We start from the raw sequence: 27777 nt of genomic DNA, 5'->3' as shown, positions 1-27777 counted from the left end.
GACACAGGAGTCAACATGAAAGACTTCCTGTGGCCAAAGATAAGAACATTTGAGCATCCAAAAGAATAATAATGCAACTGATAGAAATGTATTGAATAGGCTGGGGGCGGTGGCTTACACCTGTAATCCCAGCACTTTTGGAAGGCCAAGGTGTGCAGATCACTCGAGATCAGGAGTTCAAGACCAGCCTGGCCAACATGGCGAAACCCCATCTCTACTAAAAATATAAACATTAGCCGGGTGTGGGGGCAGGCGCCTGTAATCCCAGCTACTCAGGAGGCCAAGGCACGAGAATTGCTTGAACCCAGGAGATGGAGGTTTCAATAAGCCAAGATAGTGCCACTGCACTCCAGCCTGGCCGACAGAGTGAGACTCAGTCTCAAAACACAAACAAACAAAAAATGCATTGAATATATCAAAATTTATAGGTTCATATTGATCCCATCCCCCACCTTCCCCACACACAAATTCTCATTGGGCCACCATTCGAAGTATTTAGTGAACAAATTCCCTGTTCTGAAATTGAAAGGAAAGAATTAGCATTCATTCATTCTGCCCTTCTTGTAAAAGCTGTATTTCAGAGTAACAAAGCAGCACTAATTGATAAAAGAGAATTCTCCTTTACAAAATCATTTAAGCTAATAAATACAGAAGATATTAATAGGATTAGAAAAAGATTATCGCTTTGCAACCCCTAATGAAATTTTGATTCAGTGATCGATAAATAAAAACTTTAGATTAAAGATTGATGAGAACCCTTACAATAGAGGAATGAGGCTGTCATCACCTGAACCCACCCAAAGTAGGACAGCTAGACATGATGTGATAGGAAGCACTGTGCCACCTGTGAACTGTCCTGCCCCCAGTCCCCACCTCAAAGCTAACCTCGACTGAAATCAAGCATCTAGAGTTAACTTCCATTTACAGAAATGTGGGAGACAGAGGAATATGCTACAGAGCAAATAACAGTTTCAGCAATAGATCAGCAGCACAGGGGGAAGGACGAGAACCCACCACAGGTAAGAGGAGATTTAACAGACTTAACACAGAGGTAGTGTGTGGACTTTGTTGGGATTCTGACTTAAGCAAGCCAACTTAAAAAATTTTTTTTGAGGCCGGGGCACAGTGGCTCACACCTGTAATCCCAGCACTTTGGGAGGCCAAGGCGGGCAGATCACTTGAGCTCGGTAGTTCAAGACCAGCCTGGTCAACATGGCAAAACCCTGTCTCTACTAAAAATAGAAAAATTAGCTAGATGTGGTGGCACATGCCTGTAATCCCAGATACTCAGGAGGCTGAGATAGGAGATTGCTTGAACCTGGGAGGCAGTGAGCCAAGTTGCAGTGAGCCGAGGTCATGCCACTGCACTCCTGCCTGGGTGACAGAGCAAGACCCTGTCTCAAAAAATTAAAAATAAAATAAAAATAAAAATCATTTTTGAGACAATTGGGGAAATTATGGACTAGGAAGTAGTGGCTATCATGTAAGAAGAGTTGCTGTTGCCAGTGAATGCTGTGGAGATTATGAAAGAAAGTGATCATATTTTTTGGAGGTGTATACTGAAGTATGTAGGAGTGAAATGACATGCGGACTGGTGTTTGCTTGAAAACACTCCCCCGAAGAAGAGAAGGATAGCTGAAGGAAAAATGGCAAGCTCTTGGTGGTTGTTGGATCTGAGTGGTGAATAGATGGGTGTTCCAACCTCTCTACTCTAGAATATGTATGAAATTTTCACTAAGAATATTTTCTTCTAGTGACTTACTCTTCCTTTCCTTAGGAAAGAGGAGCAGAAATCTCCTATCTGGCCTAAGGCAAAAACATAGTTGTGGAACAGCCTAAATATTCCTCTCTGCAATGAGTATTTATTAAGCAACTAAGTGCTGGGCAAGGAGAGAGTGTGCTATGGCAAGATCTAAGTTTTGCAGTCAGAAGCCTCGATTTGAGCCGATTCTCTGTTGCCATCAGTTTGATCCTGGGCAAGTTGCTATTTCTCTTTGAGCTTTCATTTCCCTGTCTGTATATGATCTGCTCCACAAACTGGTAGAGACAGTAATATCTCTTTGCTTTCTAAACTGCTCACTCAACTCCCACAGGCCTTACTAGCAAGAAGTCTAGCATCCCCCGTTGGAGGACCCTCCCCCTACCTTCCTCACTATCGGGGAATCTGGGTCTACTCAGCCCACAGGTAGGCAGGCCTGGCCCTGGTACCAGAAGTGCCCTCCCTCTCATGTCCATACAGTGTCGACCTTGGAGCTTCATCTTGCCTGGCTACTCTGTCATGGGACAGCCTTCCTGATTCCCAGCATTGCCTTGGGTGAGGGGTGAGGGGGATGGCTGGAACTCCAGAATTAAATCTCTCTTAGTTCACACTCTCTTTCTCTGCAATGATTCATAAAGGCACAGGACATCATGGCTGATCCTCAGCCTCATAAGGTGCGGGACAAGCCCTTTCTGTCCAACAAAATACTAACCCCACTATGTGACAGGTGCTGCCTTAGGGGCTTGAGATATATCCATGAGCAAAAAGGACCCCTACTCCCCTCAAGGATCTGGGGAGTGGGGATCTGCCACAAATGTGAGCCCAGGCCACCAGCAAAGTCTTCCCCTCTCTCCCTGGTGAGTATTGCTTTGGAAGGTAGGGGTGCTCTCAACCACACAGTGTGAACCTAACTACTTCTCCCTAAGCATCACCAGTGAGCATGTTAGATGGGCGGTAGGTGGTGGGGCCGGTGCGGGGGTGCTGGGTGTCACTAGGCTACACACACACATTACCCCACACCCTTTATGTAGTAAAGTGGGGCTTACTACTCTATCCTTGTATAAGTGAGGGCAGACTGAGAAAACTTTATATCTGTCACCTCTTAAAATGAAGACTCTTATCCATCTTACGGAATCGTTATAAGGATTAAATCAGATTTCTTCACTGGGCTGTCCTCATAAAGGTTGTGTTTTGCTCACTTCTCTACTTTTTTTTTCACTCTATCCTGTGAAATATATTCTCAGTCCCTAAAACGGTCCCTGATGCATAGTAGTGTCCAGTGTGTGTGCACACACACACACTCACATGCACACACACACACTCACATGCACACACAATGATGGAATGAGCATGTGAAGAGGGTCATCTCAGAGAACATTAGCTCTGCAGATTCTCAGTCGGTCTGTGGTGGGTCTGAGACTGCATTTTCACTGGCTCCTGAGGGTAGCTCCTGTCCAGGAGGACACTGAAAGTGGTGAGGCCAAGAGGTGCATGTTTAGTGGCAAGAGAATGGAACCATTAGGCACTTGGTGTCTGGAGTCTGACAGATACGTCCCCACCATTCTTACCTTTGTGGCCTTGGGTGGGTTACATAACCCCAGTGAAATTGAATTTCCTCACCTCTAATATGGCAATAACCACTGGGACTGGCTGATGAATAGTATTGACCCAGTCAGCTTGATATTTTAGCTGTCTGTCTAATAAAATAAAAACCCACACACTGACCACTTTTGTATTGCCTTCAGAATGCCATAGCCCTCTGAAGTAAAATCACTGGATATTAACAAAGATACTTGCTATAAGAGTTTTAAGCTTCACATTTTGCCCTGTATAGCTATGATTTTGTTTTTGTTTTTGTTTTTGTTTTGACTATTTTACAAGAATGTATTCATGCATTAGTTGTGTAAAAACAAATATATATATATAATTACAGTAGAAAATTAAGCCTGACCATTGCTTGAAGTCTTTGTGGAGGGCATCTGGCACAACTTGATAAAACCCGTGGCCCCCTCAAAGCGTTAACTGAGCATCAAGCGCTGAGTGTGCTGCTGGGCGCAGTGCCCAGTACGGTGAGAGCATGGGGACTGCTACATATTCATGTGTGTGCCTCTGGAAGGCAGGCTTTTCTTCCTTTTGTTCACTGCTGTTTCTAGCACCCCATGCTGTGCTTACAATATGGTAGGAACTCAATAAATATTTGATGAATATACAAATGATTATTTTAGCCTCAGATGAACACTCGCAGGTGGTCAGGTGAAGGAGTGAGGGCTGGTGGAGGATTGAGGCTTTAGCCAGCTGTAGTTGGCCTTAGATGCAGAGAGACCCTGGGTCGGGGGGCAGGCCACAGCACTCAGGGTAGATGCCTTCAGTTACCAAATCAAACCCTAGACAAATGCTGAGGGAGCGAGTTAAGCCGAGGTGCAGAGCAAGGTGTTGTCATAGAAACACATTCAGGTCTTTTACATAGTGTTCCGTGATGGTGCTCACTGGGAGTTCCAGAGCAAATAAAAGGATGAACTTCATGGTACTTGCCCAAAGAGAGGATACGCTGAGCACTGTGCTTAGCAGAGCACCAGGCAGGAGTGGGGAGGAAGCAAAGTCCTTTGGCTTATTCCCTGACATCTCAGCAGTTGTAAAGGGCTGCTGCGGGCAGCTCCTCTGACCAGGGGTTGCCCCAGGAAAATAGTAGAAGTCAACTTGCCCTGGAGAAGTTCTCTCCTATATCCCCCTGATGATGACTACAAAGGAGGGAGGGAGGACCCAGACGTTCCAGTTCTCCTCCTTTTTCAGCTCTGGTTGGGAATTCATAAAGTCCAAGGATATTCTTGGAGTGGGAAAAAAAAGCTGCAGGATTGGTGCAGGTAGCTGACTGATGCTGATATTACAAATCATGATGTGACTAAAAGTCATGTGAAAAGATTGTTCATCAAGAAGTTGCAGAAGGAAAAGTCTCCACCCCAGCTAAATATTCACATCCCATTTTCTCTTTCTTCAGGTGACCTTGTACAAGGACTCTGACATGGAGGACTTTGGGTTCAGTGTAGCAGATGGCTTGCTGGAGAAAGGAGTGTATGTCAAAAATATTCGCCCAGCTGGGCCAGGAGATCTTGGTGGCTTAAAGCCCTATGACAGGCTCTTACAGGTAAGACCTCAGGTGGAATTTTAATTCCTTGCAAGTAATTTCTCACTGGGAGCTTCCTCCACATCCTCCTGCATATTTGGGGCCCTTTGCTCTTTTCCCTTTCAGCCTTTGTCATCAAGATTATGGAATCAGTAGAAGCAAACAGCTGAATAAAGAATTTTCAGCTCTAGTAAATTCTAACCCAGACCCCAAAGTTCTGTGGTTTCTTACCAGTTTTTTTCGGCACTGAGCTCAGAGCCATCTTTCCCAATCTCACAGACTCCACCCAACCACAGTCATCTCCCACCATCGCACAGTAGTCCCATAAATATGATGTAGTTATCCGACTCCAGGCGCCACCAGTCTAGTCCTTCCTACCACTCGTCTTCTACATGACCTACAAGGCCCCAGGGATTTGGCCTCTCCTTACCTTGCCAGCATCTTGTCTTGCCTCTTCATTCATTCATTCATTCATTTTTGAGACAGAGTCTCGCTCTGTCACTGGAGTAGAGTGGCGTGATCTCGGTTCACTGCAACTGCCACCTCGCAGGTTCAAGAAATTCTCCTGCCTCGGCCTCCCAAGTAGCTGGGATTACAGGTGCCTTTCACCACACCCAGCCAGAATGCAATTTGCTAACTAATTGGAGGGTTGATGATGGACCTTTTGAAGTTGATGGAAAGTTAGAATCTTTTTTCCTTTTTTTTTTGAGACAGTCTCACTCTGTCTCTCAGGCTGGAGTGCAGTGGCATGATCTTAGCTCACTGCAACCTCTGCCTCCTGCATCCAAGTGATTCTCCTGCCTCAGCCTCCCGAGTAGCTGGGATTAAAGGTGCATGCCACCATGCATGGCTAATTTTTGTATTTTTAGTAGAGACCATGTTTCACCAGGTTGGCCAGGCTGGTCTCATACTCCTGACCTCAAGTGATCCACCCCCTTCGGCCTCCCAAAGTGCTGGGATTATAGGTGTGAGCCACTGCGCCCAACCTCTTCATATACTCTCTAGCTTCAGCTGGATTTGTTTCAGGAATGGTGTATGCTGCCACCTCCTGGCCTTTGCACCTGCTGTGCCCTGAGCTTGTGGCGCTTCTCTGCTAGACATGCACAGGCTTCTTCCCTGCTCCTTTCTCTACTTCAGGTCCCTGCTCACATGCTGCTACTTAAACCACTCTGTCTAAAAGGGCCCTTCCTGCCTCTCCGTTCTTCACCCTTCTTTCTTGGTTCGCAGTACAACCACAGATGATGCTAGTTATTTGCTTATTCTATGTTGCCCACTAGAATGTAACTCCATGAGGGCAGCGATTTTACTCTCCACTCTATTCTCAGTTCCAAGAACAACGCTGTCACATAAAAGTGCTCAGTACTGTGCAGCAGAATAGAAGCGCATTGGCTCTGAGCCTTATATACTCTTTCCTTTCTCTGAATGCTTTTCTAATCCCTAGGCCTTACCTGCCTCATTCCGACTCAACTTTTTGGTCTCACATAGATCAGCGATTCTTAACCTTGATTGAAAAAATGGAATCACCTAGAGAATGTATCCCAATGTTCAGATCAAATGCCAGACCAACTAAACCAGCGACTCTAGGAGACAGATATGGCATCGGTGTGTTTTTACACCTCCCCCAGTGATTGCAATGAGCAGCCAAATTGAAAACTTTGGAGGACTCCCCTTCAAAGCCTAACTTCACCAGACACCACCCAACTTCCTTTACCTCAAGTCTGGACTAGGGGCCCCTCCTATATAGAACAGCAACTTTTTCTTTTGGTAGAATTTACATTATTAAAACTGCCTGTTCGGAGGTTGCAGTGAGCCGAGATCATGCCACTGCACTCCAGCCTGGGTGCAGAGTGAGTTTAAAAAAAAAAACAAAAACAAAAAAACACCTTCCTGTTTCCCTGCATATACTCCCCAGCAGATTGTAAACTTTTTGAAAGCAGGGCTAGTACCTTATTCTCTCATTTCCCATTATATGGTATTTGATGTCTCAGTATCTCTCACAATATCTGAAACCAAAAAGCTGAACCTTGCTTACTTTCAATATAGTAACATTGTGGTCAGGTGTAGTTTTATTTAGGAAAGCAGATTTCTGATCTTCTGTACAGTTTTTAGGAAGAGCATTTTGCAGGAAAATGGAGTGGGTTGAAGTCAGTCTTAGCAGTATACTCACCTGGAAACAGTTTGTCACCAAACAGCTGACTTTCAAAGCAGGAGGCTGCCACTGATTGGTTGGCTTTCAGGGATGTGTTCACTGAAGCAAGTTGTCACTGATCAATTTGATAGTTTTGGAATCAATTCTGGTGATGATTTTTACTATAGCAATAGAACAATTAGTCTTATCCTAGGAGTCTGGGGACACTTTGTTTTCCACAGACACGCTAATATTTGCCGAATGAATAACTATGGACAAGTTACTTACCCTCTATGAGTGTCTTCCTAATCCATAAATTAGAGCTAGGCCTACTCTCTTCGAAGTTGAGGCTGTAAAAGTAGACTGCATTCAGATTATAAAGGGCCTTGAATGTGATGCTGAAGCTCTTGAACTTTATGCTGGAGGCATATTAGTTTCTTAAGCAGGATAATGATATAATTGGTAACACAGAAAGGCAATACAATATTATTGTGGGTGTATCGAAGGTGGGTTGAGGAGGAGAAGATCACAGGCAAAGAGTCCAGGTAGGGGTACGTAAGGTAAGACACCTGTTTCAGAACTAATGAGTCTTTAATATTTTCAGCACATTGTGATAGAGCAGTCTGGGAAGCATTTGGTGGTTTGGATCTGTTGGTGAGGAGAGATGTTAGAGCCAGAGTTAAAGATTTAGGATACTGAAGGGTGGGGTTTAGGACAAGTTGCCCTTGGTGGCCTTATAACAAAGAAGAGAACAGAACCAAGGATGGATTCTAACAGTAACAAAATGTATGTATGTATTTATTTATTTATTTGAGACAGAGTTTCTCTATTGTCACCCAGGCTGGAGTGCAATGGCACAATCTTGGCTCACTGCAACCTATGCCTCCCAGGTTCAAGCGATTCTCCTGCTTCAGCCAGCTCCCCAGTAGCTGGGATTACAGGCGCCCACCACCATGCCCGGCTAATTTTGTATTTTTAGTAGAGATGGAGTTTCACCATTTTGGGCAGGCTGGTCTCGAACTCCTGACCTCAGGGGATCCGCCCACCTCAGCCTCCCAAAGTACTGGGATTACAGGCATGAGCCACTGCACCTGGCCACGATAACCAAATGTAAAAGACAGGAAGAAATAAAGGCAGGAAAGGACTGAAAGCGAGCAGTTAAAATGGTAAAAGGATCAAAACGAAGTGGGGTTGTAGAACTAAGGAAGGAGAGTTTTAAGGGTGAGGAGGTGTCAGGAGCGGCAAATGCTAAACGCCAAGGAGGATGCAAACTCCAGAACATTCCTGGATTTGATGAGTAGGGCCATTTTCCAGCAGTGCAATGTGTCAGGGGGGACCTGAAAAAACTGAGGAGAGAATGGGAGGTCAAGGAGTAGAACCAGCATGTGGGTGATTTTAAAAACTTGTGTTGGTGAAGAAGGAGAAATGGAAGAAGATGGGTGCATGTATAAGCTGAAGAGGGGATAAGCTCATTTTTTAAAAAAAACTTTCTTATTCTTAGTAGAGACAGGGTCTCACTATGTTGCCCAGGCTGGTCTCAAACACCTGGCATCAAGCGATCCTCCCATGTTGGTCTCAAGTGCTGCGATGACAGGTGTGAGCCACTGCACCTGGTGGAGCTCACCTGTACGAGAGGTAGTTCAGCATCGTGATTCAGAGCACAGGTTTTGAGATCAGCCAGTTGGCCTGGGGTTACATCCTATGACCCTTACCAACTACTGATCTAAGGCAAAGCTCTTAACCTCTTTGTGCCTTGCTTTTCTCATCTGTAAATTAGGGATAATATTCAGCACTTGGAGCACCCCCACTGTGGGTGGGGCCACCTCCTTGGCATGAGGATAGGTAGGATGTGTATGTCTTCCTTGCCCTCGAGAGTCTTACAATTTACTAGTAGACAATGGCAATTGAGCCAGTAGCCATGTCACAGCATAGTCACAAGGATAGACCTCATGGTGCTCATTTTAGCTCCTTCATGACTTCAAACAACTGGTTGCACCTGAAATGTTACTCTGGGTTTTGGGAATTATGGTTACAACAATAATTCAAAATGGCCGGTCTTGACCTTTCAGGTGAATCATGTCCGAACCAGAGACTTTGACTGCTGCCTTGTTGTGCCCCTCATAGCAGAATCCGGGAATAAGCTGGACCTGGTTATTAGTAGAAACCCACTGGCTTCACAGAAGTCTATAGAACAACAGAGTCTACCAGGAGATTGGAGTGAACAGAACAGTGCTTTTTTCCAGCAGCCTAGCCACGGTGGTAATTTGGAGACACGAGAACCCACTAATACATTATAGCAACGCTTTTTATAAAGCAGGACAAAAGACAATATCTACATGGTGCTAACAATCCCTTTAAGATTTCTGTGACATTTGAAGCACAGATAATCACGTGGCATTAACTGCAAGCACAGGGGTCTTGTAACTGTCTCTCATGGCTCATGTTCACTTCCCTTTTCAAGTTCAAGAGGTTTCTTTTTTGGTGACCACTATGGTATATGGTGGGCAATGCCCTGCCAGTCCCAACGGTAGAGAAAAATAGGCCGTCCCCCCAACTCTACAATTAACATCAGAGGAAATTTTTTACAAGTTCATCTTACTATCACTTTTTAAAAAGAGAAACATCTGTTTGAAAATATTCTCTATGATGATTTCCTTAATTCACTTTGAAATCAGTTTCTTACTATGAAGTCATTAATGTAAGAACTTGACCAACAAGGCTTTTCTTCTCATAGGCTGGCTCTACTAGGGGAACTAGTGTTTGGTAAACTGCTGGGACTACCACAATGGGAGGGGTACAGGTATAAAATTAATTAAGTAAGTTATCTTAAAATGTTTCAGCAATGATGCACGTAGGAGACCATAATAGGTGGTGGTAAATGTTTTGCCCACGTATAGGAATGATTTTAACTAAGATGTATGCTATTCCCTATGCAACAAATTATCAAACAGGATATGTCTTGTGACCTGTTTTTTTTTTAAGGACACATTTTTAATAGCTGAAAATCTCTGATAATGAATTAGAGTGTGTAGTAAACACGAGAATTGTTATATTATTTTTAAAATTCAAGACTAAGAACTTGAGAGAATGAAGAGTCTATTAAAATGAGGTTCATCTTAATGATAGGCAAACCAAACTCATACCGCTTGACATGTTTTGAAAACTGGTAATATTGAGGGTGTACAGCACATGTACTTAAAAATGAGACTGGACTATCTTTTGTTCTGAGCCATGCCACTTACCGAAATTGTAAATACATTTTTCACAAATGCATTGCCAATTATTACCATCCCTCAAAGCAATAAATTGTGACAGTTGCTTTCAATGTTTGTCAGCAACTGTTTTCATTTGTTCAGATATTTTGAATAGCTACACTAATAACTGTTATTTGGTGAATATAAAAAAATAGATCTGTATATTGATGGTAGACTCTCCATATTGAAATGATTATTTTCCAAACATTTTCATTTTGGTCAATAATTCAAACTACCACTTAGGCAAAGCATTCGAACACTGTGTCCTTTGTTTAAGGAAATAAAAATCACCTTTCTTTTTGTGCAAAAAAAATATTATTTCAATCACATTTCAGAACCGCCAGGGCAAGAAAGTATAAAGCAGAATCATGTTAAGAAAAAAGAAAAAAAGATCATGAGTCACATAAATATGTATTTTTATTTGTAACAAACAAGTATTAAACTGTAAAGTATTTTTGTACAAATTTAATACTTTAATAGCATGGTATTTATCGTCTATGTATGGTTTTGGGGAATTCAAAATTGTTCAAATATTTGTATGGAAAAAAATAAAACCCTCTACCAAATGGAATAAACAGTGATTTTAAAAAGCCAAATAAAGAGGATATGCATTATTGGTGTTTTGAATATATTTCAATGTTCTAGCCTGAGTCCTACACAATTTTTTTTGTTTTGTTTTGTTTGTTTTGAGACGATGGAGTTTCACTCTGTTGCCCAGGCTGGAGTGCAGTGGCACAATCTCAGCTCACTGCAACCCCTGCCTCCCAGGCTCAAGTGATTCTCCTACCTCGGCTTCCCAAGTAGCTGGGATTACAGGCGCCCGCCACCACACCTGGCTAGTTTTTGTATTTTTAGTAGACATGAGGTTTCACCATGTTGGCCAGGCTGGTCTCAAACTCCTGACCTCAAGTGATCCACCCGCCTTGGCCTCCCAAAGTGCTGGGATTACAGGCGTGAGCCACCGCATCCAGCCACAATGTTTATTTTTGTATAATTTTCTAAAGGTGAGAGGTTTTCCTATCAATCAACCTGAGAAGCACCACTGAAGAGTAGGAACCTGGGTATTGAAATTGAGTCCAGGTTTGATTTCAGGCTCCAGTACTTATTCGTAGTATGACATTTACTCACCACGAGTCAGCTTCTCTACCTGAAACTGAAGGTCATGTCTGTACCACAGGATCATTCGGAAGACGAGGAGTGAAATATGTGAGAATGGGCTAAAAACACACACAGAAATACCTCCAAGACCAATGGTACATTTACTGTAGGTGACAGATATTGATCAAGTATCACAACATCCACCTCAGAGAAAATTACATGTATTCTCTGAGATAGATTTACATAAACTGTTAAAATGTACAAACTTTAATTATGCTACCTTTAAAAATTCACGTTCATTTTTATACAGTTGCATTCAGTGTGCCCAGGGTTACATTCTGAAAAGCAGAGTATTTTCTAGCACATGAGAGTCATATGACCCCAACTGACAATCTATTATTGCAAAAATCCAAGCAACTGTTCAAATTTTTATTGCACTCTCCTCACTTCAGCATCAAGTGTGAGGCTGAAGCTAGTGAAATGTGTAGTTAGAACAGACTTTGTGAAGAAAGGCAAATGAGAAGCTGTATTTCATGTGAAAGACAGATTTCAGTTGTAACCAAAACTAAAATGAATCAACAATAGAAAATGGCTGTTAAAAACAAAACAAAAGGATGGGGAGGAGCCAAGATGGCCGAATAGGAACAGCTCCAGTCTACAGCTCCCAGTGAGTGACGCAGAAGACGGGTGATTTCTGCATTTCCATCTGAGGTACCGTGTTTTTCTCGCTAGGGAGTGCCAGACAGTGGGCGCAGGTCAGTGGGTGAGTGCACTGTGCGCCAGCCGAAGCAGGGGCAAGGCATTGCCTCACTTGGGAAGCACAAGGGGTCAGGGAGTTCCCTTTCTAGGGGTGACAGGCAGCACCTGGAAATTCGGGCCACTCCCACCCAAATACTGTGCTTTTCCGACGGGCTTAGGAAACGGTGCCCCAGGAGATTATAGCCCGCACCTGGCTCAGAGGGTCCTACGCCCACGGAGTCTCGCTGATTGCTAGCACAGCAGTCTGAGATCAAACAGCAAGTCAGCAGCGAGGCTGGGGGAGGGGCGCCCACCATTGCCCAGGCTCGCTTAGGTAAACAAAGCAGCCGGGAAGCTCCAACTGGGTGGAGCCCACCACAGCTCAAGGAGGCCTGCCTGCCTCTGTAGGCTCCACCTCTGGGGGCAGGGCACAGACAAACAAAAAGACAGCAGTAACCTCTGCAGACTTAAATGTCCCTGTCTGACAGCTTTGAGGAGAACAGTGGTTCTCCCAGCACGCAGCTGGAGATCTGAGAACGGGCAGACTGCCCCCTCAAGTGGGTCCCTGACCCCTGACCCCCGAGCAGCCTAACTGGGAGGCACCCCCCAGCAGGGGCAGACTGACACCTCACACGGCCAGCCAGGTACTCCAACAGACCTGCAGCTGAGGATCCTGTCTGTTAGAAGGAAAACTAACAGAAAGGACATCCACACCAAAAACCCATCTGTACATCACCATCATCAAAGACCAAAAGTAGATAAAACCACAAAGATGGGGAAAAAACAGAGCAGAAAAACTGGAAACTCTAAAAAGCAGAGCACCTCTCCTCCTCCAAAGGAATGCAGTTCCTCACCAGCAACGGAACAAAGCTGGATGGAGAATGACTTTGACGAGCTGAGAGAAGAAGGCTTCAGATGATCAAATTACTCCGAGCTACAGGAGGATATTCAAACCAAAGGCAAAGAAGTTGAAAACTTTGAAAAAAATTTAGAAGAATGTATAACTAGAATAACCAATACAGAGAAGTGCTTAAAGGAGCTGATGGAGCTGAAAACCAAGGCTCGAGAACTACGTGAAGAATGCAGAAGCCTCAGGAGCCGATGCGATCAAATGGAAGAAAGGGTATCAGCCCTGGAAGATGAAATGAATGAAATGAAGCGAGAAGGGAAGTTTAGAGAAAAAAGAATAAAAAGAAACGAGCAAAGCCTCCAAGAAATGTGGGACTATGTGAAAAGACCAAATCTACGTCTGATTGGTGTACCTGAAAGTGACGGGGAGAATGTAAACAAGTTGGAAAACACTCTGCAGGATATTATCCAGGAGAACTTCCCCAATCTAGCAAGGCAGGCCAACATTCAGATTCAGGAAATACAGAGAACGCCACAAAGATACTCCTCGAGAAGAGCAACTCCAAGACACATAATTGTCAGATTCACCAAAGTTGAAATGAAGGAAAAAATGTTAAGGGCAGCCAAAGAGAAAGGTCGGGTTACCATCAAAGGGAAGCCCATCAGACTAACAGCAGATCTCTCGGCAGAAACCCTACAAGCCAGAAGAGAGTGGGGGTCAATATTCAACATTCTTAAAGAAAAGAATTTTCAACCCAGAATTTCATATCCAGCCAAACTAAACTTCGTAAGTGAAGGAGAAATAAAATCCTTTACAGACAAGCAAATGCTGAGAGATTTTGTCACCACCAGGCCTGCCCCAAAAAAACCTCCTGAAGGAAGTGCTAAACATAGAAAGGCACAACCGGTACCAGCCACTGCAAAATCATGCCAAAATGTAAAGACCATCGAGACTAGGAAGAGACTGCATCAACTAACAAGCAAAATAACCAGCTAACATCATAATGACAGGATCAAATTCACACATAACAATATTAACTTTAAATGTAAATGGACTAAATGCTCCAATTAAAAGACACAGACTGGCAAATTGGATAAAGAGTCAAGACCCATCAGTGTGCTGTATTCAGGAAACCCATCTCACGTGCAGAGACACACATAGGATCAAAATAAAAGGATGGAGGAAGATCTACCAAGCAAATGGAAAACAAAAAAAGGCAGGGGTTGCAATCCTAGTCTCTGATAAAACAGACTTTAAACCAACAAAGATCAAAAGAGACAAAGAAGGCCATTACATAATGGTAAAGGGATTAATTCAACAAGAAGAGCTAACTATCCTAAATATATATGCACCCAATACAGGAGCACCCAGATTCATAAAGCAAGTCCTGAGTGACCTACGAAGAGACTTAGACTCCCACACATTAATAATGGGAGACTTTAACACCCCACTGTCAACATTAGACAGATCAACGAGACACAAAGTCAACAAGGATACCCAGGAATTGAACTCAGCTCTGCACCAAGCAGACCTAATAGACATCTACAGAACTCTCCACCCCAAATCAACAGAATATACATTTTTTTCAGCACCACACCACACCTATTCCAAAATTGACCACATACTTGGAAGTAAAGCTCTCCTCAATAAATGTAAAAGAACAGAAATTATAACAAACTATCTCTCAGATCACAGTGCAATCAAGCTAGAACTCAGGATTAAGAATCTCACTCAAAACCGCTCAACTACATGGAAACTGAACAACCTGCTCCTGAATGACTACTGGGTACATAATGAAATGAAGGCAGAAATAAAGATATTCTTTGAAACCAACGAGAACCAAGACACAACATACCAGAATCTCTGGGATGCATTCAAAGCACTGTGTAGAAGGAAATTTATAGCACTAAATGCCCATAAGAGAAAGCAGGAAAGATCCAAAATTGACACCCTAACATCACAATTAAAAGAACTAGAAAAGCAAGAGCAAACACATTCAAAAGCTAGCAGAAGGCAAGAAATAACTAAAATCAGAGCAGAACTGAAGGAAATAGAGACACAAAAAACCCTTCAAAAAATTAATGAATCCAGGAGCTGGTTTTTTGAAAGGATCAACAAAATTGATAGACCGCTAGCAAGATTAATAAAGAAAAAAAGAGAGAAGAATCAAATAGATGCAATAAAAAATGATAAAGGGGATATCACCACCGATCCCACAGAAATACAAACTACCATCAGAGAATACTAAAAACACCTCTACGCAAATAAACTAGAAAATCTAGAAGAAATGGATAAATTCCTCAACACATACACCCTCCCAAGACTAAACCAGGAAGAAGTTGAATCTCTGAATAGACCAATAACAGGAGCTGAAATTGTGGCAATAATCAATAGCTTACCAACCAAAAAAAGTCCAGGACCAGATGGATTCACAGCCGAATTCTACCAGAGGTACAAGGAGGAACTGGTACCATTCCTTCTGAAACTATTCCAATCAACAGAATAAGAGGGAATCCTCCCTAACTCATTTGATGAGGCCAGCATCATCCTGATACCAAAGCCGGGCAGAGACACAACCAAAAAAGAGAATTTTAGACCAATATCCTTGATGAACATTGATGCAAAAATCCTCAATAAAATACTGGCAAACAGAATCCAGCAGCACATCAAAAAGCTTATCCACCATGATCAAGTGGGCTTCATCCCTGGGATGCAAGGCTGGTTCAATATACGCAAATCAATAAATGTAATCCAGCATATAAACAGAACCAAAGACAAAAACCACATGATTATCTCAATAGATGCAGAAAAGGCCTTTGACAAAATTCAACAACCCTTCATGCTAAAAACTCTCAATAAATTAGGTATTGATGGGACGTATCTCAAAATAATAACAGCTATCTATGACAAACCCACAGCCAATATCATACTGAATGGGCAAAAACTGGAAGCATTCCCTTTGAAAACTGGCACAAGACAGGGATGCCCTCTCTTACCACTTCTATTCAACATAGTGTTGGAAGTTCTGGCCAGGGCAATTAGGCAGGAGAAGGAAATAAAGGGTATTCAATTAGGAAAAGAGGAACTCAAATTGTCCCTGTTTGCAGACGACATGATTGTATATCTAGAAAACCCCATTGTCTCAGCCCAAAATCTCCTTAAGCTGATAAGCAACTTCAGCAAAGTCTCAGGATACAAAATCAATGTACAAAAATCACAAGCATTCTTATACATCAATAACAGACAAACAGAGAGCCAAATCATGAGTGAACTCCCATTCACAATTGCTTCAAAGAGAATAAAATACCTAGGAATCCAACTTACAAGGGATGTGAAGGACCTCTTCAAGGAGAACTACAAACCACTGCTCAAGGAAATAAAAGAGGATACAAACAAATGGAAGAACATTCCATGCTCATGGGTAGGAAGAATCAATATCGTGAAAATGGCCATCCTTCCCAAGGTAATTTACAGATTCAATGCCATCCCCATCAAGCTACCAATGACTTTCTTCACAGAATTGGAAAAAACTACTTTAAAGTTCATATGGAACCAAAAAAGAGCCTGCATCACCAAGTCAATCCTAAGCCAAAAGAACAAAGCTGGAGGCATCACACTACCTGACTTCAAACTATACTACAAGGCTACAGTAACCAAAACAGCATGGTACTGGTACCAAAACAGAGATATAGATCAATGGAACAGAACAGAGCCATCAGAAATAATGCCACATATCTACAACTATCTGATCTTTGACAAACCTGAGAAAAACAAGAAATGGGGAAAGGATTCCCTATTTAATAAATGGTGCTGGGAAAACTGGCTAGCCATATGGAGAAAGCTGAAACTGGATCCCTTCCTTACACCTTATACAAAAATCAATTCAAGATGGATTAAAGACTTAAACGTTAGACTTAAACCATAAAAACCCTAGAAGAAAACCTAGGCAACACCATTCAGGACATAGGCATGGGCAAGGACTTCATGTCTAAAACACCAAAAGCAATGGCAACAAAAGCCAAAATTGACAAATGGGATCTAATTAAACTCAAGAGCTTCTGCACAGCAAAAGAAACTACCATCAGAGTGAACAGGCAACCTACAAAATGGGAGAAAATTTTCGCAACCTACTCATCTGACAAAGGGCTAATATCCAGAATCTACAATGAACTCCAACAAATTTACAAGAAAAAAACAAACAACCCCATCAAAAAGTGGGTGAAGGACATGAACAGACACTTCTCAAAAGAAGACATTTATGCAGCCAAAAAACACATGAAAAAATGCTCACCATCACTGGCCATCAGAGAAATGCAAATCAAAACCACAATGAGATACCATCTCACACCAGTTAGAATGGCAATCATTAAAAAGTCAGGAAACAACAGGTGCTGGAGAGGATGTGGAGAAATAGGAACACTTTTACACTGTTGGTAGGACTGTAAACTAGTTCAACCCTTGTGGAAGTCAGTGCGGTGATTCCTCAGGGATCTAGAACTAGAAATTCCATTCGACCCAGCCATCCCATTACTGGGTATATATCCAAAGGACTATAAATCATGCTGCTATAAAGACACATGCACACGTATGTTTATTGCGGCATTATTCACAATAGCAAAGACTTGGAACCAACCCAAATGTCCAACAATGATAGACTGGATTAAGAAAATGTGGCACATATACACCATGGAATACTATGCAGCCATAAAAAATGATGAGTTCATGTCCTTTGTAGGGACATGGATGAAATTGGAAATCATCATTCTCAGTAAACTATCGCAAGAACAAAAAACCAAACACCGCATATTCTCACTCACAGGTGGGAATTGAACAATGAGAACACATGGACACAGGAAGGGGAACATCACACTTCGGGGACTGTTGAGGGGTGGGGGGAGGGGGGAGGGATAGCACTGGGAGATATACCTAATGCTAGATGACGAGTTGGTGGGTGCAGCGCACCAGCATGGCACATGTATACATATGTAACTTACCTGCACATTGCGCACATGTACCATAAAACCTAAAGTATAATAATTTTAAAAAAAAAAAGAATAAAAAAAAAAAACCAGATGATGGGTTAATAAAGTTCATTAAATTAGTCTCTATTTTTGCATATGTTTAAACTTTTATAATAAAACATTTAAACATAAAAAAAAAACAAAAAAAAACAAAAAGGCTCTTATGATTTCAGGTAGCACTTTTCAAATATAGTGACCAGGCCAAAGGAAGAGCTAGGGTCAGCCAATAAGTTCTGAGCACCCCAGTCCTCTTAAAAAGGGCTGTGACAAACTATGAAATGAAAGGGCGTGGGGCTATGCCACCAGAAGACTGGCAGAAGAAACTGGAGATAAGTAGCCAGATGGGGCAGAAGAGACAAGGTCTGAACTACATGAGACTCAGGACTTATGAGCAGAGGTTCCAATGAGGTAGATTTCAGCTTAATATAAGGAAGTAATTTCCAACACCAGTGTTGCAAAGTGGTTTTCACCAAGCAGTCAAGACCTTTAGCATTGGAAATGTGTGTTCCACTGGTGACTGATGGGTGTTTAGCAAATGGTAAGCTGGGGTAGATGACCCTTGCAATTTTAACATGCTGGGATGAAATACTATTTGCTTCCAATTTAAATTTTAAAAAGGATACTAGAAGTATCCTCTTACTGAAATATTTTTTTTTTCATGATAGACCGGTAATGGGCTGGCACCATAACAAGGTTTGAGGGAGGCACATCTCACACATGCGCATGAACACCCATGCATCAGGCTTATGAACTACAAAAGGATCTTAATGAAATCTTAGAGAATTTTGAATTGGGTCAGTTATTTGTATTTTGGCCAATAGTACATTTATAATATAAGAACTAGTGCTTTGGAATATTCCGTTACATAGTATTAGTTTCATTGTGTTTTTATGGAAAAAAGGTATTTTCAAGTTCTTCTTGACAGTGTGAAGCTTTACCTGAGTACTATACCCTGAAATATAGGCAGAGTTAAAGAAATTTTATTTCTATAAGGTTGTAGTAACCCCCCTGCCCATCGCCTGCGTGTTCCAGGAAATGGCTTATTATAAAGAACCATCCTTCCCCAGGTGACTTAGATAAGACTCACAGATGTTCATCTCCCTTCCCCCATTTACTTATAACAAAATCAGACACAGACTGCCCTGAAAATTACTATTCTTTGCTTCATAAATGATTAGCTGAATTGCTTGTACTCACTGATCTAGAGAAAATATTAAGCTTCCTTCCCCCAGGCTTTTGAACTTTGACCAACCCTCAATTTAAGCCAGCATACAACCCCTCCTTAAGAGGCCCTCCTAAAAGTAATAGGACAAGAGTTAAAATTAATGAAATAGAGAATAGGAAGACAGTAAAGAAAATCAATGAAACCAAAAGTTGGTCCTTTAAAAAGATTAAAATTCATAAACTTTTAGCTAAACCAAGAAAAAAAGAGACTCAAATTACTAAAATCAGGAATGAAACAGAGGCTTTACTACCAGCCTTACAGAAATTTTAAAAACCATAAAAGAATACTATGATCAACTGTATGTCAGAAAATTAAAAAACATAGATTAAATGAGCAAATTTCTAGAGAAAAACTGTCAAAACTGACTCAAGAAGAAATAGAAAAGCTAAATACACCTATAACAAGTAAATAAATTTAATCAGTAGCTTTAAAACTTCCCATGCCGGGTGCAGTGGCTCATGCTTGTAATCCCAGCACTTTGGGAGGCCGAGGCAGGTGGATCACCTGAGTTTGGGAGTTCGAGACCAGCCTGACCAACATGGAGAAACCCTGTCTCTATTAAAAATACAAAATTAGCTGGGCATGGTAGCACATGCATGTAATCCCAGCTACTTGGGAGGCTGAGGCAGGAGAATTGCTTGAACCTGGGAGGTGGAGTTTGCAGTGAGCCGAGATCGTGCCATTGCACTCCAGCCTGGACAACAAGAGTGAAACTCCATCTTAAAAAACAAAAACAAAACAAAACAAAAACTTCCCACAAAGAAAAGCCCAGGGCCAGATTAATTTAAAGAAGAGTTAATACCAATTCTCACAAACTCTTCCAAAATAGAAGACAAGGGGACACTTCACAACTCATTCTATGTGGTCACTATTACTCTGATACCAAAACCAAACAAAGGCATCGCAAGAAAAAGAAACTACAGACCAATATCTTTCATGAATTTAGATGCAAAAGTCCCCAACAAAAAACCAGCAAGCCAAATCCAGCAGCACATACAAAGGATTGTATACTATGACCAAGTGAGATTTACTCCACGGATGCGAGATTGATTTAACATCCAAAAATTACCACACTGCATCAATAAAGGACAAAACTACACAATGATCTCAATACATAGAGAAAGGATTTGACGAAATTCAATGTCCCTTCATATACAACAACCTAGGAACAAAAGAGAATTTCTTCATCTCAATAAAGGACTTAAAGATCCACAGCAAACACTGTTAATGGTGGAAGACTTAATGCTTTCTCCCTAATATGATGAACAAGACAAGGATATTCACTCTTGCCACTTCTATTCAACAATATACCAGGGGCTCTAACCAGGGCAATTAGCAAGAAAATGAAATTAAAAGCCTACAGATTAAAAAGGAAGCACTAAAAGCATCTCTATTTGCAGATGATATGATCTCTTATACAGAAAATCCTAAGGAATTCACTAAAAACCTACTGTAACTAATAAACAAGTTCAGCAAGGTTGGAAGATACAAGATCAATATATAAAAATCAACTTCATTTCTATATAGTAGCAGTAATGAACCAAAATAAATTAAGAAAATAATTCCATTTACAACAGGATAAAAAATTAAATATTTTGAAATAAATTTAACAAAAAGCATTGTAAATTTAATAAAAGAAATACAAAACTTATACTCTGAAAACTACAAAGAATTAAAGAACCAAGCATGATGGCTCACACCTGTAATCCCAGCACTTTGGGAGGTCAAGGTGGGCAGATTGCCTGAGTCCAGGAGTTCGAGACCAGCCTGGGCAGCATGGTGAACCCCTATCTCTGCAAAAAATACAAAAATTAGCCAGATGAGGTGGTGCAGGCCTGTAGTCCCAGCTACAAGAGTGGTTGAGGTGGGATGGTTGAGGAGGTTGGACTGCTTGAGCCTGAGAGGTAGAGGCTGCAGTGAGCTGTGATTGCACCACTGCACTCCAGCCTGTCTTTCCTAAGCAAATGGAAAGACATCTGTGTTCATGAGTCACAAGATTTAATACTGTTAAAATGGCAATAGTTCCCAAATCTGTAGGTTTAACACACTCCTCAACAAAATTCCAGTTTGCTTCTTTGCAGAAACTGACAAGTAGATCCTAAAATTCACGTGGAAATGTAGGGACCCCTAATAGCCAAAATAAACTTGAAAAAGAAGAATAAAGTTGAAGGACTCACACTTCTTAATTTCAAAACTTTCTACAAAGCTACAGTAATAAAGACAATATGGTGCTGGCATTAGAATAGACACATGGGCTGGGCGCAGTAGCTCACGCCTATAATCCCAGCACTTTGGGAGGCCAAGGTAAGCGGATCATCTGAGGTCAGGAGTTTGAGACCAGCCTGGCCAACATGGTGAAACCCCGTCTCTACTAAAAATACAAAAAATTAGCCAGGCGTGGTGGCAGGCACCTGTAATGCCTGCTACTTGGGAGGCTGAGGCATGAGAATTGCTTGAAACAAGGAGGTGGAGGTTGCAGTGAGCTGAGATGGCACCATTGCACTCCAGCCTAGGTGACAGAGTGAGACTCCATCTCAAAAAAAAAAAAAAAAAGAAAAGAAAAAGAAAAAAGATGCATGAATCGGGCTGGGCACAGTGGCTCACACCTGTAATCCCAGCACTTTGGGAGGCCAAGGTGGGCAGATCATGAGGTCAGGAGATCGAGACCATTCTGGCTAACATGGTGAAATCCCATTTCTACTAAAAATACAAAAAAAATTAGCCAGGCATGGTGGTGGGTGCCTGTAGTCCCAGCTACTTGGGAGGCTGAGGCAGGAGAATGGCGTGAACCTGGGAGACGGAACTTGCAGTGAGCTGAGATCGAGCCACCATACTCCAGCCTGGGCAACAGGGCAAGACTCTGTCTCAAAACAAACAAAAAAAAGAAGATGCATGAATCAATTGAATAGAATTTAAAATCCATAAATACACCCTCACATTTACAGTCAACTAATTTTTGACAAGGGTACCAAGACAATTCAATGGGGAAAGAATAATCTCTTCAATAAATGGAGCTGAACAATTGAATTGTCACATGCAAAAGAATAAAGTGGGATCCCTACCTCACACCATATACAAAAATTAACTAAAAGTGAATCAAAGATCTAAGTGTAAGAGCCAAAACTTGTAAATTATTAGAAGAAAAAATTGTAGTAAATCATCATGACTTTTGATAGGCAATAGTTTCTTGGATATAACACCAAAAGCACAAGCAGCAGCAACAACAAAAATAGATACAGTGGTCATCATCAGAATTTAAAACTTGGGCCTCAAAGGACACTTATTAGTCCATTTTCACACCTGAGACTGAGTAATTTATAAAGAAAAGAGGTTTAATTGACTCACAGTTCCACATGGCTGGGGATGCCTCAGAAAACCACAATCATGGCAAAAGGTAAAGGAGAAGCAAGCACCTTCTTTACAAGGTGGCAGAAGGGGGTTGGGGCGGGAGTGCCATACTTTAAAACCATCAGCTATCATGAGAACTCACTCACCATCACCAGAACAGCATGGGGGAAACCACCCCCATGATCCAATCACCTCCCACCAGGACCCTTCCTGGACACATGGGGATTACAATGTGAGATGAGATTTGGGTGGGGACAGACAGCCAAACCATATCAGATACCATCAAGTTAATTAAAATAAAATTCACAGAATGGGAGGAAAATTTTGCAAATTATGTTTCTGATAATGGACTTAAATGTTGAAAATATAAAGAATTCTTACATTTTGTGATGGTTAATATTAGGTGTCAACTAGATTGAGAGACACCTGGATGGCTGATTAAGCATTGTTCCCCTGTGTGTCTGTGAGGGTGTTGCTGGTGGAGACTGACATTGGAGTTAGTGGAGTGGGACAGGAAGACCCACCCTCAGTGTGGGTGGGCACCATCGAGTTGGCTGCCAGTGAGGCTAGAACACAGCAGGTGGATGAACGGAGATAAGCAGCATGCTTGCTGAGTCTGCTCCCTCTCTTTCTTCCTGTGCTGTGCAGAATGCTTGACTTCCTCTCCTTCTGCCCTTGGACAGCAGACTCCGGGTTTTTCCACCTTTGGACTCAGGGACTTGCACCAATTGCTTCCCAGAGGCTCCTGGGCCTTTGGCCTCAGACTGAGGGCTGCACTGTCAGCGTCCCTGGTTTTGAGGCTTTCAGACTTGGACTGAGCCATACTATCAGCTTCTCTCCTTCCCCAGCTTGCAGATGGCCTATCGTGGGACTTTGCTTTATAATCGTGTGAGCCAATTCTCTCTTACTCTGATGGTTAATACTGAGTGTCAACTTGATTGGATTGAAGGATGCAAAGTGTTGATCCTGGGTGTGTCTTTGAGGGTGTTACCAAAGGAGATTAACATTTGAGTCAGTGGGCTGGGGAGGGCAGACCCACCCTTAATCTGGTGAGCACAATCTAACCAGCTGCCAGCAAATATAAAGCAGGCAGAAAAACGTGAAAAGGCGAGACTGGCCTAGCCTCCAGCCTACATCTTTCTCCTGTGCTGGATGCTTCCTGCCCTTAAACATCAGACTCCAAGTTCTTCAGTTCTGAGACTCCAACTGGCTCTTCTCACTCCTCAGGCTTGCAGAGAACCTATTGTGGGACCTTGTGATCATGTAAGTTAATACTTAATAAACTCCCCCGCCCATACACACACATATATATATCCTATTAGTTGTGTCCCTCTAGGGTACCCTAACTTATACACTAATAAAGTCCCTTTTATATCCACATATATCCTATTGGTTCCATCCCTCTGGAGAACCCTCACTAATACAGATTTCAGTGATAGAAAGAAAAACTATCCAATTTAAAAGTGTGCAAAAGATCTGAATATACATTTCTCTAGGGGACATACAAATGGCCAATAGTCACATGAAAGCTGTTCAACATCACTAGCCATAAGAAAAATGCAAATCAAAACCACAATGAAATACTACTTCATACCCACTAGGATGGCTATAATCAAGAAGTCAGATGATAATAAACGTTGGAGAGAATAGGGAGAAACTGGAACTCTCATACACTGCTGGTGAGAATATAAACTGGTGCGGCTGGTTTGGAAAAAGTCTGGCAGTGCCTCAAAATGTTAAACATAGAGTTACCATATGACCCATCAATTCTACTCCTAGTTATACACCCAAAAGAAGTGAAAGCATATGTCCACATAAAAACTTACACACAGATGTTCATAGCAGCATTTCATAATAGCCAAAAAGTAGGAAATAACCCAAATAAATGTCCATCAACTGATGAATGGGCAAATTCAATGTCCTTTATCCATATACTGGGATATTATTTGGCAATAAAAGAGACGAAGCACTGACACATTACTGGTACAACACGGATGGAGTCTGAAAACATTATGCTAGTCAAATAAGTCAGGAACAAAGAACCACATGTCCTCAATAGGCAAGTCTATTGGGACTAGGTAAATCAGGTTACCTAGGGTTGGGGGAAGTCAGGGGATTACTGCTAAGGAGTGTGAGGTTTCTCTTTTTTTTGAGACGGAGTTTTGCTCTTATTGTCCAGGCTGGAGTGCAATGGCGTGACTCGGCTCACCGCAACCTCAACCTCCCTCCTGGGTTCAAGTGATTCTCATGCCTCAGCCTCCCAAGTAGCTGGGATTACAGGCATGCACCACCATTCCCGGCTAATTTTGTATTTTTAGTAGAGACGGGGTTTCTTCATGTTGGTCAGGCTGGTCTCGAACTCCCGACCTCAGGTGATCTGCTCACCTCGGCCTCCCAAAGTGCTGGGATTACAGGCATGAGCCACCATGCCTGGCCAGAGTGTGAGGTTTCTTTGTGGGGTATGAAAATGTTCCAAGTTGGGCATGCTGGCTCACACTTGTAATCCTAACACTTTGGGAGGCCAATGTGGGAGGATCACTTGAGCTCAGGAGTTCGAGACCAACCTGGGAAACATAGTGAGACCTTGTCTCTATCACTAAAAAAAAAACAAGTTCTAAAATTGATTATAATGGTAGTTGTCCAATTTGATGAATATACTAAAAGCCACTGAATTGTATACTTAAAATGGGTGAAATGAATGTGAATTATATCTCAATAAAGCTATTAACCATTTATGCCTGAGGTTGCAACTTTCTGAATTTTTGCAATCAGACGTTGGTGATGACTTTGAGCAGTGGGATATAAATAACTCTCACATGTTTAGTGTCCCAATGATGGACCACTAGGCATAAATGGGCTAACAGATACATTTTTCCTCTTGACTTTTTCTTTTACCATTTAACATAAATAAAAATTTAAAAATCAAATGATTCTGAGGGAGAAAAAAACTTCCTAAGTGGAACATATTCAAAATAATGTGCTCCCAACTCAGAAAGCATTTCCAAGGAAAAGTCCCAGGTAGGCTGGGCCCCAGGCAGCAGTGATGGAGTGAGCAGCAGTCTTGTAAAATGACCACATTCCAACATCCTAGGAGGCGTGTCAATAATATCAACAGATGTAATTACAGCTTTTCTTTGCCACTGCTTCAACCCATTGGCAAAGATAACACACAACGATCATCAAAGTTACGAAGGCATTATCCTAAAAATACAACATGTTTTAATGTACATAATTTTTTTTTTGGAGACGGAGTCTTTCTCTGCCACCCAGGATGGAGTGCAGTGGTGCGATCTCAGCTCACTGCAACCTCCACCTCCCAGGTTCAATCGATTCTCCTGCCTCAGCCTCCTGAGTAGCTGAGATTACAGGCACGTGCTACCACACCCAGATAATTTTTGCATTTTTAGTAGAGATGGGGTTTCATCATGTTGGTCAGGCTGGTCTCAAACTCCTGGCCTCTGGTGATCCACCTGCCTCAGCCTCCCAAAGTGCTGGGATTACACGCATGAGCCACTGTGCCTGGCTTAATGTACATAATTGTATAAAAATATATATGTATATAAAATATCTAATCTCTTCACTTATGTCCATTGCTACCAGTTCTCATGATGACATGCGTTGAAATCATTAATATTTTCTTCGATTAAATGGATTTAAAACATTTGCTAACACAAATACCTTAAAACTCCAGTTATAGGCAACTTTTTTTATCTTGGTACTTTGACGTTACGATGTTCATTTTGTCTCCAATAGAAAAAAATAGTTACTCTGAACAATTTGAAATAAAACTAACTTTCTTGATTATCTGTGGGCTTGAAAAGTTGCCTGGGAATTAAATTATTCAGTCTCAAATTCTGAAGTCTGGAAGACACTTGTGGAGATTCTCCCACCTGTTAGAACAATTAAAATAACAAAGTTAATTTTTTAAAAATGTAGTCAGTCTACCCTATGTACTTGTATTCCCTCTGCTTCAGAAAAAGAAATCGTGCACCTTCCCCAACCCTTGAAAGGCTTGAGCAACCAAAGCAATTGGCTATCAGCTCCTTGTAGGATCACATCTGCTTTGCTCACTGTGGTATCTCCAGCACCCAGCTCTGGGTCTGGCATTTAGAAGTAACTATGTACTGAATTAGTACATGTGTCTAACTTCTAAAGGTGTAGACAGGGCCCACTACATAATTTGGCAGCCCAGTACAAAATTAAAATGATGGCCCCTTGTTCAAAATTAAGAATTTCAAGATGGTGATTACAGAACATTTTTTTTTTTTTAAGTGTGGGCCTGAGTCCTGGAGGACTGCCCATGTTGCCTGCCCATGAAGTCAGTTCTGGATGTGTAAGATAAAACACTGCAATGTCGCAGTCATATTCTTTGTGCTATTGATGATTCCGAAGTGAGCCAGTATCGTCATGATGAAGTTTCACCACCATAAAGAAATGAAAAGAGTAAGCACAATTCAATTTTAGGAAAAGGGTGTTCCTTTGGAATTGCCTCTCTTTTCTGCTCATGTCAAAAGCCTTATTCCAGGACCTCTGTAAGAGATGACAAGTTTAATTTCAGAAAAAGATGTTTTCCTGAGATGGAAATTCTATCAAAGAGTTGACCTGGGGTACAGAATGGAACTTAGAATCAGCAGGGATTCTACTGTCCAAGAGGGGAAAAAGAAGAAACTTCCCCCTCCACCCTCAACTATGTCCATTTTAATCACTTTTCCCACAAAACCTGACCCTCAGCCTCTTTTCCCAATCTGGTTAATGGTGCTGGATCCACCTGTATGCCTTAGCCAGCAGTCTTGGAGTTATCCTCAGGCCCAACCCCACCTGAATCCAATTGATTATTAAGTCCCATCAGCTCTATCCTTAGCATGTCTTCTCCATCCCCATTGCTACTACCTAATGTTAGAACCTCCTCATTTTATGCAGGTTACTGAAATAATCTTTTGGCTGAGAACTCATTCCCTACTCTCTCTCTAACCATCATCATCCACTAAACCTCAGTCAATGTCACCTTCATAAATTTCAATTCACAGAGCACTTAAAATGCTTCTACTGTTCTCAATTGCAATCAGAAGAATGTACGACCTCTTCAGAAGACCCTGTGTCCAACCTCCCTGCCAGTTCCTGCGTCTGCGGCCCATCCTCTCACTGTGCCCTGCGCTGTAGCCATGCTGTTCTACACCGGTAGTCTCCTAATGTGCCAGGACTCCACACACTGTGCCCTGTGTCAGACCGACTCTT

General features: G+C 42.0%; 2 protein-coding genes and 1 non-coding gene across 16 annotated transcripts in view; 1 reads left to right on the top strand and 2 right to left on the bottom strand.

The window, feature by feature from the left end:
• Positions 1-10862, top strand: part of GRIP1 (glutamate receptor interacting protein 1) — a 721037-nt gene extending 710175 nt beyond the window's left edge. For all 12 annotated transcript variants that reach the window (XM_054443505.1, XM_054443504.1, XM_063646484.1 and 9 more), the window contains 2 exons: positions 4755-4901; positions 9078-10862. In XM_054443505.1, coding sequence (XP_054299480.1) covers positions 4755-4901; positions 9078-9305 — 375 coding nt within the window. In that variant the 3' untranslated portion in view covers positions 9306-10862. The remainder of the gene's footprint in view (positions 1-4754; positions 4902-9077) is intronic.
• The window catches only part of HELB (DNA helicase B), a 51065-nt gene continuing 33942 nt past the window's right edge, over positions 10655-27777 (bottom strand). For all 3 annotated transcript variants that reach the window (XM_054443971.2, XM_054443972.2, XM_054443975.2), the window contains one exon: positions 10655-26432. In XM_054443971.2, the coding sequence (XP_054299946.1) occupies positions 26331-26432 (102 nt within the window). In that variant the 3' untranslated portion in view covers positions 10655-26330. The remainder of the gene's footprint in view (positions 26433-27777) is intronic.
• LOC129011095 (small nucleolar RNA U13) lies at positions 18629-18732 on the bottom strand. Its single transcript, XR_008493220.1, has one exon. It is a non-coding gene; the product is annotated as a small nucleolar RNA U13 (small nucleolar RNA).

Source organism: Pongo pygmaeus, chromosome 10, assembly GCF_028885625.2.
Source record: "Pongo pygmaeus isolate AG05252 chromosome 10, NHGRI_mPonPyg2-v2.0_pri, whole genome shotgun sequence".
In the NCBI taxonomy this organism is placed as follows: Eukaryota; Metazoa; Chordata; class Mammalia; order Primates; family Hominidae; genus Pongo; species Pongo pygmaeus.
Note: the sequence above shows the minus strand (reverse complement) of the source record. Positions and strands in the feature narration are given on the sequence as shown.